Genomic DNA, 12,686 nt, shown 5'->3' on the forward strand with positions numbered 1-12,686 from the left:
GGGTTAAACTCTCAGGTCCCTCAGGCAAAGAGAAATGTGACTAGACAATCTTTCCCCCGCTGTGGCCATAGTGCAGAAATGGTGAGAAGAACAGAAAAGGAAGGGGAAGCTGAAGCACACACAGTAATACCTCAAACAACAACAACCTTTGCCCAAGCAGGGGTGCAGCCAGCCGCAGGTGCAGTTCCCAAAGCCAGACCTCAGGTTACCCAGCCTGCCAGCTCCATCCACCACACATTAACATGGCCACAGGGTCCAGGAAGTGATTCAACCCAGAAGCAACACAGGGAGACTGGCAAGGACTCTCGTCCTCTAACTGGGGTATAAAAACAATATTTTTAACACTGTCACACTGGACCAACCCACTAACACCCATTTATGTCTGGCCTTTGTCTTCAGTGTCTTCAAAACCACTATAACATCATCATTGGCCTTTTCTGCCCGATAGATAGATAGATGGATAGATAGATAGATAGATAGATAGATGGATAGATAGATAGATACTGAACTGCTCTCAAGGGTAATTCAGTATTCAGATACTTGGAGGAGGGGCATTCATCTGTAGTGTGGGGAAGGAAATGGGAGGAGAGTGATAAAAGAACTGTGTGACCCAGAGCTATGGCCAGAAAGCTGCTAGAGCTCAGCAGCATCTCCTCTCTGACTATGGAGACCATAAAAGAAACTGAACTCTGCTTTCCACAGCTGAACTCCTCCTGCAAGAAACCTACACATCCTTACACTGAAGCCATGCTGATTTATGTACTACTTTCCTCTATTTCTCTGATCACTGTCACACTTAACCTGCTGGTCATCATTTCCATCTCCCACTTCAGGTAGATATAATATTCTGTGTTCTTGTTTATATAATGACTCATAAGAAGTAATTGTTTGATGTTTTGTTTATAAATGTTGTCACATTTAGATATTAGAGCTATCTTGTGGTTTTTTGCCAATATGACTTATTGCAATTTCCCCAAATTGACACATTTCAGCATTACTCCATTTAAAGAAAGCAATGCAATGTCTTATGGCAATATGATTACAGTACTGTGTGTATGGTGATAACATTTTCCTTGTCCAGGCAGCTTCACACCCCGACCAACCTCCTCATCCTCTCTCTGGCCATCTCAGACCTCCTTGTGGGCCTCCTACTGATGCCAGTTGAAATCATCTACATAGAGGCCTGCTGGTTTCTTGGTGACATTCTGTGCACTCTGTATTATCTTGCAGACTACATCATTACGTCTGCCTCAGTAGCTAACATGGTTCTCATATCAGTTGACCGCTATATAGCTATCTGTGACCCTCTGCATTACTCCACCAAAGTCACTAAAAGAAGAGCAGAGACCTCTGTTCTTTTGTGTTGGGTTTGTTCTATTTTCTATAGGATTCTCCTTTTAAATGATCACCTGAGAAAACCTGGTATGTCTAACTCCTGTTTTGGAGGGTGTGTGGTTATAATCAATTACATTGCAGGAGTTATCGACCTTGTTTTCACCTTTATCCTACCCATTACTATCATCATACTTCTGTATATGAGAGTGTTTGTGGTGGCTGTGTCTCAGGCTCGTGCCATGCGGTCTCATATCACAGCTGCAACGGCGCGTTCAGGGGCAGTAACTGTGAAGAAAAAGGAGATGAAAGCAGCCAGGACTCTTGGCATTGTTATAGTTGTGTTTTTGATTTGTTTCTGTCCATATTATTACCCATCTCTTGTAGGTGAAGATACATCAGTCGATGCTTCAGCTCTCGCCTTTGAGATCTGGCTGGCACATTTTAACTCCTGTTTGAACCCTGTCATCTATGCCTTTTTCTACCCCTGGTTCAGAAAATCTATCAGACTTATCGTGACACTTCAGATACTGAAACCTGGCTCTTGTGATGCTCAAATACTATAGTGACATGCAGGGGTGTTTTAACTTGTCTATAAACTCAGATGTTCTTTATGAAAGGGCAAATCAAATAGTTTGTGTTGTTTATTTAGCAACAATATTATAGGATCTAGTGACAATTTGTTGTTGTTCTTTAACTGTATATTGTATAAGTGTAAATATATTAAATTCCTGGATAAACTTTATGAAACATTCTGCTCAATTTTCAAGGAAATGATGGACATACACACTATGTGTTTTCACTATATTTTATGTGAAACCTCAACAGCTCAAACTTTTTTAGTAATCATTGAAAAATAGTCACATTTAAACAGAATATCAATAATCCGCAATAAATAGCAGGAGATCAAAATACATGCATTTATGTAAAAACCTAATTTCTAATGAGCAGATTGGTTCATACATTCAATTTAAAGAGAATGTGTTTTAATGTGTATTTTCTATTTTAAAGCCAAAGCCTACTCAGTCTATTCCTGGCGTGGCATTAGAGAGAGAGAGAGAGAGAGAGAGAGGGAGAGAGAGAGAGAGAGAGAGAGAGAGAGAGAGAGAGAGGCATTTCACGTATTGAGGATAATTACCATTATTAATACAACAGCAGCTAGCTGGCCCTGGGAAGCGTCACAGTGAGGATTCTTAAATCTGACTGGTTAAAGGCTAAATATCAATGGCTAATATAGTCTAAATTGCATGGGCCAGCACTACTGATTCTGAAAGCCCTGGGCAGATTAGACTGACATGGCAACACATAGATGCTGAAATCTGATTGGACAGAAATCAAACATCCACATACATGTACTGGAAGCAGTGCAGCCAGGGAAAAAATTAATACAATTTCATGGCACAAATATTAGAATTTAGATTGTAAATGTAGGTCAGTGCTTCTGATAGTGTTTAGGCCTTAAATTAAAGACTACTACCACAAAGTTTATAGTGAGTAGCATTTGGCAGTTACTCTGGTGATATGCTTCTCCCTGTTTGTTTGAGATGACTTTCAAATTCTAACCATATCTTATGTGCTGAACCTTTAAAGCGGGAAAATTATTTAATTTATATTTTTTGTTGCATTTGTAGAAAATCTCTTAGCATCCCGACAGGAATTGCTTGATCAAAGGTTCTGACAGAAAAAAGAAAAAAGAAATCTATCAAAACTATCTGTGTCTGTTACAGCCCCCTAATTAATGCCCATCCAGTCATTTTATTTGGCCTGAATTAAATCTTCACACAAAGTACACAGAAGTGACCAGTATCTGCCGGATCAGGTGGTCTTTTTGTGCTGAGATATATTTGTGACTGTAGTTTTGCTTGTGTTTATATAACTGTGCCATTTAAAAGGGTTGTTCAAAAAGAGCTTGTTGAACATAGACAACTTTTCCCACATTATACATCTCCCAGTAAGTGTAGACAGGCAATTCATGTGTTTTCGACAAGTGGATTTGGAATGAGACCTGAAGGAAGGGAGTTGGATATTTCACTTGCATACGTCAAAAATCTTCCTTGCTCTTCCTCTGGTGGTTTCTCCAATCTTAACCATCCTCATTTTTAAAGTTTACTTTGGCATAATGCTTATCTGGCAGGTCTGCTGGAACCAGAGTTAGGACACTTATAAATCACTGTCTTTTCATATTGTGACCGAAAGGCTGAAAACATTTTTCCAGACAACGACTCTTACTCAGTGTAGAGAAGCCTGCACCAATTACAGGATTCCACATGAGACCCATTAGCTGGCTGATGACCTGAATATGGTTTACTGTAAGTTTAATTAGTGAACATTCCCAGCCCTCAGCCATTCTAACTCAGACATCAGATGACCAAATGTACCCCCCTGCACTTTATATCCAGTCAGTAACACAGAAAATTACAGCATCAACAAAATAAAATATCCAACTTTTTTGGAATCAGGACTAAGTATATTTGTAATTTATTCTGACAACTTCAACAACATGAATAAATCAATATACCCTTAATTATGTTAGTTCACATACTCAGAATACATATACAAACAGATACACAAACGTTCATGGTATTTTAGCAAATTAATAACTTTTTTTGTTCTCAACTCATCTCTAAAGGGTAAACACCTACACTGGTAATGAATTAGGCACAGTTCAAGACTAAAAATAAAAATGTGAATGAGAAAAAATGAAATGAGTATGAGTTGAAAATCTGGACATTTGGATGGTGAGAGGAACAGAATTACAGAAAAGGAGTTATGTGATATAATGTGAACAGTATTTTGACTTTCATTAAAAACCTTAATGAAAAATTGTCACTTCTGAAATACATGTCGGCAGCATCATGCTGGAAGAATCTACTTTTTATTTACACTTTAAAAAAAACTCCAAGGTTCTATACTAAAATACAGCTTAATAAAGTGCAAAAATGTTTGCTTCTTGTCCTTTGTTCTTTCGGCAATAAGTTGGCAATCAACAAAGGTCAACATGACATCAACAGCTCCTGTTATGAAATTAATAACAACTACACACTCTCCGTAACAAGAGTTATATCTGTCTGGTTGTTTCAGGAAGTCTACCAGTATACAGTATAAACACAGATTTTAATTCTTTTCTGAGTGACTTTAGTGGGATAACATAAAGGGTCACAAATGGCTACGTATCGATCAACTGATATGAGCACCATGTTTCCTACTGAGGCAGAGGTAAGGATAAAAGAGGCATAGTAAGATATTCTGCATATGTTCCCCACACCAGATCTGGACTAAGTTCGAAACTGAAAAGATGAGACCCAAAAGTTAAAAAATGATCTTAAACCTCAAAAAATAAGATTTGAAATCTGAAAGAAAGGTGAATTTGAAAACATGAAATATTGAAATATATATGAAAGTGAAAATTGAAAATAGATATATATTTATTTATATTTACACTGAAAAAGAACTTTTCCTATGCTTATTTTCAGCTCGAGGACTAGGACACAGGACTAACTCCACCAATACCTGGCAGTGGGACTGCTACATGCATTCTTTCCAGTAAATGTCAGCGGTTAGGGTGTCGGACCCGTAACCGGTGGATCGCTGGTTCGATTCCCCATCCCGGTGTCCATGGCTGAGGTACCCTTGAGCAAGGTACCTAACCCCCACTGCTCCCCGGGCGCTGCACGCGGTCGCCCACTGCCCCGGGTTTGCTGTGTGTGTGTGCACGTCACTTGGGTGGGTTAAATGCAGAGAACAAATTTCGTTGGAGTGAGTTCCCTCCAATGACAAAATATGTCACTTTAATCTTTAATCTTTAACAGTTACCATTTGAAGGGGAAAGTCGATCGACTAACACTGAAAGTGATCACTACATACATTACACAGACACAAGAACTATTGACAAACACACACAAAAACAAGAGACTAAAGACTCAATTATTTTTAACGGGCCCAATTTTATTTTACTTCAGTTTTCATTCAGTGACATGTAAATATGTTTAAGAGTTGTCTATAAATGTTCCTTCAGTAAAGCTGCTGTTTGTAACTTACCTTGCCTTTCATTGTGATTACGGTTTATTGCGCTGAGCTCCTCGTCGAGCCTGGAGCATTGCTATTTAGTAACCATAAGCAGTGTGGAGCACAAGGGTTACATACGACTCTATTTGTATGAGTGAGAGTATGCAGTTAGCTTGGATTCCAACATATCATCAGTACATTCACTGATGTTTGTAGTTACTCTAGTAGCAAAGGTACTTGTAATACAATTGAAGTATATTGCATGCTACATGTAAACTGTGAGTATGCAGTTAGCTTGGATTCCAACATATCATCAGTACATTCACTGATGTTTGTAGTTACTCTAGTAGCAAAGGTACTTGTAATACAATTGAAGTATATTGCATGCTACATGTAAACTGTTCAAAACCCAAGAAGTTGTGTTTTCATGCAATGCCTTAATATAATAATACCCCCATTGACCCAAAGCCAGTTCTTGTAAAAAGAATGCTGAATCATGTCATGCCTACATCACCAGGTTAAACCAAGTGATGGGGGTTTCTCTTTGGTGGCAGTACTTACTTTGGTTTATTAGAGATTTATGAGACACTCATTCTAACAGTATCTCACATCTTTAACAATGGAAAGATTTATTTGAAGGCTTAAACAGAAGGACAGATTTTTTTGGACGCACACTGTATTCTGCTCTTTGTTGAACTGAAAACAAAATGAAGAATGAAAAATAAGCACTACCTAAAACATCCACTGGGGGTAATATGCACACTAAACAAGGATTAGAACATTACTTGTCTGGTATATTAACAAGTATAACTATATTTTAAATTGAAAAAGCTTCTTGGATGAGAGGCAAAATGTCCAAGTCAACAAGTCCAGAAGCCCTAAGAGTGTACTACTCAGACCATGACCTGGATGAGTGAGAACCTTCATTGACAGGTATTTGGAGTACTCTCTCTCTCTGTGTGTGTGTGTGTGTGTGTGTGTGTGTGTGTGTGTGTGTGTGTGTGTGTGTGTGTGTGTGTGTGTGTGTGTGTGTGTGTGTGTGTAATAAATGCCAAAGGTTGTATTCTTGTATTTGATAAGTAAGGAATCATTTCAGCTGCTGGGAGATCACTGCAGGCAATGTACCTATTATTTTCTTTCTTAAAGATGTATAACTTCACTTACCCACATCCCATATGGATGCTCATCTGGAAAATCATAAAAATGATGATGTTTTTTAAGGAAACGGCCCACCAGACCCATGGAGCCATATATCACTAAAACAGACCATCACCAATAACAACCTAGGTGCTGTTGGCTATATTTGATCACAACGCACCTGCACTTCAAATATGTGACCAGTCATAAAAGACTTGAAAAACTGAATAGTAGTAAATAGCAGTGCTACATCAGTTCTCTTGTACAGCTCTGTTATTAGCTACTTCATCACTGTTACATGGAAATTCATGGCAATTGGTCAGACAATGTTAGTAGTGTGCTTTGTTCCTTGGTGTTGACCTTCTCTAATTGGAAAGTGTCATGAGATAACTTTTGTTGTGATTTAGTGCTAAATAAATTAATTGGATTGAAATTGAACTGAATACAACTGTCAAAAAGAGAGTCAGCGTCGCTGACGCAGAAAAAAAGCTGAACCCCAACACAGAGTCACAAAAGGGCAGGCAGGTGAGGCAGAGGTCCAAACAATAATCTTTATTTAACAAAAATCAAAAAAACAAAACAGGCTCACACTTCCTGTGACTAGGATCAAGAAAACTGCAGCAAAAAAACTCCAAGCAAAGCACAGCATGGCAAGGCAAGGCAAGGCAAGACAAAAAGGTTTCCTGGCATGAACACACAGGCATGCAAGAGACAATATAACACACTGACAACAGGTGGTTGGGAAGACAAGGACTAAATAGACACGGCAATGAGACACAGGTGACACACATTAGGAGGGAGAAAGCAATCAGGAAAACCAAAAGCAAAGCTACATGAAAACAGGACACACAGGGGAAGAGACGCTTTCAAAATAAAACAGGACATGACATAACCCTTGAACATAAAACATGGAAACACATGACAAGACAAACATGAAACATGGCGCGTGGACTCAAATCAAAAGACAAAGCATAACCAAAAACACCAGGCATGACAACAACCTGAGACACACAGACAACTTTATTTGTATAGCTCATTTTTAAAAGCAGTTTGTCTAAAAGAGCTTTACATAACATCATAAGCACATTGTCTAGTTTCTTTATTTGCTCATTGATGTGACAAAGTAATTATTAGAAATTATAGTCTCAGAAAAATAAAACCCTGATTCCAAAAAAGTTAGCATGTCTGTAAAACGGGAATTAAAAACAGAATGCATGCCTATGTAGTAATATCCTTTAAGCAATCGTGTGTCATGTAACCACCATGTTATCAGATGTCACAAATAGTCCTGTTTATGTGTGGAATGTGGTCCTTCAGCTTTTGGGCCCCCTATTCCAACTTCTTTGAAACTTATTGCTGCCATCAGGTTCAGAATAAAGTAGTTACAAAAGTCGTTGTAACAAAGTTGATGAGGTAAGTTATAAATTACAATGTCCTTCTTGAATATATGTAAAAGAGGATTAGCAAATTACCTTCTCTTTTATGTTTTATGCTGGGGCTGAATATAATTAAAGAACATGCCAACAAATCCACCAACAGTTCACCTTTTATTCATGGAGGATCACATACTCGGAAAACAGAATGTGCTTTTTTTACCTGTTAAAATATTCTGACCAAAGTTCTGTGCTGTGTACTAAAACACAGCTTCATAAAGAGCACACACTTTTACAAAGTTTACTTTTTGTCCATTGTTCTTGTTTGAAATGTGATTCTTCCATCAGATTCAGAATAAAATATTTACAAAACTCAAACTGCTAAGGTAAACCATGAAATACATTGTCTTTCCACTGTTTTTCATTGACTATAGTATATGTAAAAGAGGATTAGAAAAGCACCTCCAGTTTTATGTTATGCAGCATCAACAAAAGCGGCTATGACGAGCAGAGAGGTTGTATATATTTGAAAACTCTGCAGGCAAACCCACCGACAGGAAGAGAAAACAGTTCAACTTTTATTCATGTAGGGTCACATACTCATACATACATACCAGTTATCACAGACAAACAAGTTCAGGGTATTTTATTTTTATTTAAATTAATATTTTTCTTTTCCAAGTCATATGTAGTTGTTGAATTTTGTGACCCAAACCCATGAACAAAGTTTTTACTTTCATGAAAAACTGATGGTCATGAAAAACATGTTAGTAACAACATGCTGATAGAATCTGTTCTTTTTTTCTTTACCTGCTAAAATATTCTGACCAAGGTTCTGTACTAAAACACAGCTTAATAAAGAGCATACATTTTTGCCAAGTTTGCTTTTTGTCCTTGTCCTTGTCCTTGTTCCCTAAGCACTAAATTGACATGTCTACAGTATCTTGGTGTCACAGGAGTCAGGCTGCAGAATCTGAAGTGTAACAATGAGTTTCACAGATCTCCTAAACCAGGGGTAGAAAAAGGCATAGACCACTGGATTGAGACAGGAATTACAATAAAGTAGCCAGACCCCAAAAACTGAAAATTCCACACTGCCTGACACATCCTGGCTTACAATAGACGGATAAAAATAAGGACAGAAGCATATCAGAAATACAACAACAATAATACCAAGAGTTTTGGCTGCTTTTCTCTCAGACTTCTTAGCAGTCACACTAACTGAACCCTGCAGTGTAACTCCTGCAACATGAGACCTCATGGCTCGAGCCTGAGACACAGCCACCACAAATACTCTCATGTACAGAATTATGATGACAGCAATGGGGCCAACAAAGGTCAACATGACATCAACAGCTCCAGTTATGAAATTAATAACAACTACACACTCTCCGTAACAGGAATTATATTTATCTGGTTGTGTCAGGAAGTCCATCAGTATCACACCATTATAGAACACAGAACAGCCCCAGCACAAACAAACACAGATTTTAATTCTTTTCTGAGTGACTTTAGTGGGATAACATAAAGGGTCACAAATGGCTACGTATCGATCGACTGATATGAGCACCATGTTTCCTACTGAGGCAGAGGTAAGGATAAAAGAGGCATAGTAAAACAGTCCACATATCAAGCTCCCCCAAAACCAGCATCCCCCTATCAAGAGGATTTGAATCGGCATCAACAGGAGGCCAACGAGGAAGTCTGAGACAGCCAGCGAGAGGAGGAGGAGGTTGGTGGGTGTGTGGAGTTGCCTGGAGAAAAAGAATATAATCACTTAACATGTAATTATAACACTTATTATAAAAAGAAAAGTCAGAAAAATATTCTCATCTGTACAAGTATGAATATCACACTTGTGATAAAGAACATGCCATAACATTTTTAAGTAGCTAGGATGTCATCGCACATATTATTATAGCAATTGTGGAACTCATCAAAATCTCTTATCTCTAACAGTATGAAAAGCCAAATAAAACAAAATAAGTTTATGTACAGAACACACAATAGCTTTTAGCTAGGATGTGGTTATTCCAATTCTTGTAAAAATAACTTCTTGATAATAAGTAAAAAATTATTTATCTTTATACCTGAAGTGGAAGATAGAGATGATGACCAGCAGGTTGAGAGCCCCAGTGAGCAAAGAGATGCAATAGAGCAGGATGTAAAGGTATATGGTCTCTGCATGTTGCTGCACTGGCTTCCTGCAGGAGATGTTGAATAGCTGTGGAAAGCAGACTTCAGCTTCTTCCAGGGTCTCCATAATCAGACAAAGAAAAGGAGATGAGAAGCTGATGAGCTCTCACCGTTTTCTGGCAAAAGTTCCTGTGTCATGTAGCTATTATTTATCTAGCTCCTCCTCCCTTTTCCTGCAACTAAAAAAAATTGTTTTGATTCCACGATACACTGAACCGGTCTCCTGATGATGATGCAATCTTCCTTGTGGTTTGGACTTGGACTCCTCAGATGTTGTACTTTTAATTCTACCAAAAGAGACTTATTACATCGTCAGCCAATATCCAGCCATATCCTCAAATTCTCAGTAGTCTACTTGTGCGGGACGAGAGCCCAAAAATAACTGAGGCTATGGCAGAATATGAAAGTCCTCTACAGATCAATAGCTGTTTATTCATTGATTATGTATGTATATTTATTAGAAAATTAGGGAAGACATTTAAAGTGAAAAGCCAAAATTTTAAAGTGATAACCTGAACAGATCTAATAATTAAATTAACAGTCTGTACATGGTATATTATGTCAATAATTTATAAGTGATTTACAGATTTGGTACATATTATACAGATGGATATGTGCATTAAATGTAGTAGACTATAGGCAGGAACTATGGACGTAGTTTACAAGAGGAAATGTACAGATGATAAGTCATGCTATACAAAAATACAGGTGAAATGGACATTAAATAGTGCAGTTCACTTGCAGTTTTTCCGACCGTGAAAAAAAAGTGAAAGATATAAGATATTTCACCACCTGCTGCAGTGCTTTGCACTCAGCGATAGAGCAGCTTCCATACCAGACTGTGACACAGTTTGTTAGGATGCTCTCGATCACACAGCAGGAAAAGTTCACCAGGATGGCTGAAGACAGGTGATTCTTCTTCAGTGTCCTCAGGAAGAAGAGGTGCTGGTGAGCTTTCTTGACCAGTCTGGAGGTGTTTGTGGTCCAGGACAGATCCTCCAAGATGTGGGTCCCCAGAAACTTGAAGCTGGAGACATGCTCGACGGCCATCCATTTGATGTGGATGGGGTCGCGTGTGCCTTTTCTCTCCTTCCTGAAGTCCACAATGAGCTCCTTGGTCTTGCTGGTGTTGAGGAGCAGGTTATTTTCAATGCACCAATGGCCAGGTGTTGTACCTCATCGTTGTTGCTGATGAGACCAATCACCATGGTGTCGTCCGCAAACTTGATGATGTTGTTGGATCCATATACAGGTCTGCAGTCATGGGTGACAAGACAAGACAACTTTATTTGTATAGCCCATTTTTACAAGCAGTTTGTCTCAAAGGGCTAAACATAACATTAGCAACATCCTCTGCCCTTCGACCCTCACATCGACTAAGGAAAAACTCCCAGAAAAACCAGGAAGAAAAATGGAAGAAACCTCAGGGTGAGCAACAGAGGAGGGATCCCTCACCCAGGACGGGCAGACGTGCAATGGATTTTGTACAGGCAGGAAAGCAGTTAACAACATGAGAACGACATTACTAAAAAAAAAATCTCAACTCAATTTTTTAAATTTTCATGTGATTCATCTGTTTAGTTTCACTTTTGACCACCACCTCGATATGATTTTAATATGATTTCACAAGACTGAAATTATAATATTGAAATTATAATGAACTGCTGTATCATTCACGTATTTTTTATGTGCTGTTGAAAATCACTATCCTATCAATTCTATCCAGTTCAATTTCGGTCCGCAAGGGAGAACCACCCCGCCGACAGTCGGTGCACAGAAGAATGAGGTAGATGTGAAGATGGAGATCTGGATGGAGAGATACCTGCAGAAAGATATATATAGAGGGCTATATTCTACTTTTATGAATTCTGGGAACTGCAAGTAAACCTGCGCTCTGTGATCTGAGTGTTCTATTGGGAATATATGGGACTATTAGATCCTGCAGGTATGATGGGGCTAGTCCATTTAGGGCCTTACATGTAAGTAGGAGAATTTTAAAGTCTATTCTGAATTTTTCCGGAAGCCAGTGAAGAGAAGAGAGAGAGAGAGATTCCTGTTAAAACTCTAGCTGCTGCATTCTGGATCAGCTGCAGGCTATTAATAGAGTAATTTGGACATCCTGACAATAGTGAGTTGCAGTAGTCCAGCCTAGAAGTAACGAAAGCATGGACAAGTTTTTCAGCATCACTCTGAGAGAGGACACTCCTAATCTTAGCAATATTGCGCAGGTGAAAGAAGGCGGTCTTAGAGATCTGCTTAATGTGATGAATAAATGACACGTCCTGATCAAAGATAACGCCGAGGTTCCTCGCAGTCGTACTGGAGGCCAAAGTAATGCTGTCCAGAGAGACAATATTATCAGCTATTCTAGTTCTAAGATGTTTGGGGCCTAGAACAATGACCTCAGTTTTGTCTGAGTTTAATAATAAAAAATTGGAGGTCATCCAGTCTGGCTAACGGCTCTGTTTCTTCAGGCTTTAAGGATAATCAGAATCAGAAAGACTTTATTGCCATTGTAAGTGAAGAGGTTTCACATTACTAGGAATTTGTCTTGGTGATTGGTGCATACATAGAACGTAACAAGTAACATATAATAGAAGAATAAAATAAGGTAACACAAAATAAAATAAGATAAGTAAAATA

At 38.6% G+C, this 12,686-nt stretch overlaps 2 protein-coding genes across 2 annotated transcripts; one reads left to right on the forward strand and one right to left on the reverse strand.

Moving 5' to 3' along the window:
- The first annotated feature begins 537 nt into the window (after positions 1 to 537).
- LOC124067141 (trace amine-associated receptor 13c-like) lies at positions 538 to 2,278 on the forward strand. The gene is made up of 2 exons (XM_046404242.1): positions 538 to 833; positions 1,082 to 2,278. The coding sequence occupies exons 1-2, from the start codon at positions 619 to 621 to the stop codon at positions 1,896 to 1,898; spliced, it is 1,032 nt and encodes a 343-aa protein (XP_046260198.1). The 5' UTR covers positions 538 to 618; the 3' UTR covers positions 1,899 to 2,278.
- A 5,259-nt stretch (positions 2,279 to 7,537) lies between these two features.
- Positions 7,538 to 10,281, reverse strand: LOC124067607 (trace amine-associated receptor 13c-like). Its single transcript, XM_046405118.1, has 2 exons — positions 9,938 to 10,281; positions 7,538 to 9,601 (listed from the first exon to the last, which is right to left on the reverse strand). Exons 1-2 carry the CDS (start codon positions 10,108 to 10,110, stop codon positions 8,782 to 8,784), a joined length of 993 nt encoding a protein of 330 aa, XP_046261074.1. The 5' UTR covers positions 10,111 to 10,281; the 3' UTR covers positions 7,538 to 8,781.
- Positions 10,282 to 12,686: the final 2,405 nt, after the last annotated feature.

This window comes from Scatophagus argus, chromosome 11 (assembly GCF_020382885.2).
Source record: "Scatophagus argus isolate fScaArg1 chromosome 11, fScaArg1.pri, whole genome shotgun sequence".
In the NCBI taxonomy this organism is placed as follows: domain Eukaryota; kingdom Metazoa; phylum Chordata; class Actinopteri; family Scatophagidae; genus Scatophagus; species Scatophagus argus.

Bases quoted from the DNA above. Each gene is read 5' to 3' on its own strand.
- LOC124067607 (XM_046405118.1), bottom strand. From the start codon at position 10,110: ATGGAGACCCTGGAAGAAGCTGAAGTCTGCTTTCCACAGCTATTCAAC. The intron at 9,602-9,937 runs GTATAAAGATAA...CTTTTTCTCCAG, and splicing joins ATCTCTATCTTCCACTTCAG to GCAACTCCACACACCCACCA.
- LOC124067141 (XM_046404242.1), top strand. From the start codon at position 619: ATGGCCAGAAAGCTGCTAGAGCTCAGCAGCATCTCCTCTCTGACTATG. The intron at 834-1,081 runs GTAGATATAATA...TTCCTTGTCCAG, and splicing joins ATTTCCATCTCCCACTTCAG to GCAGCTTCACACCCCGACCA.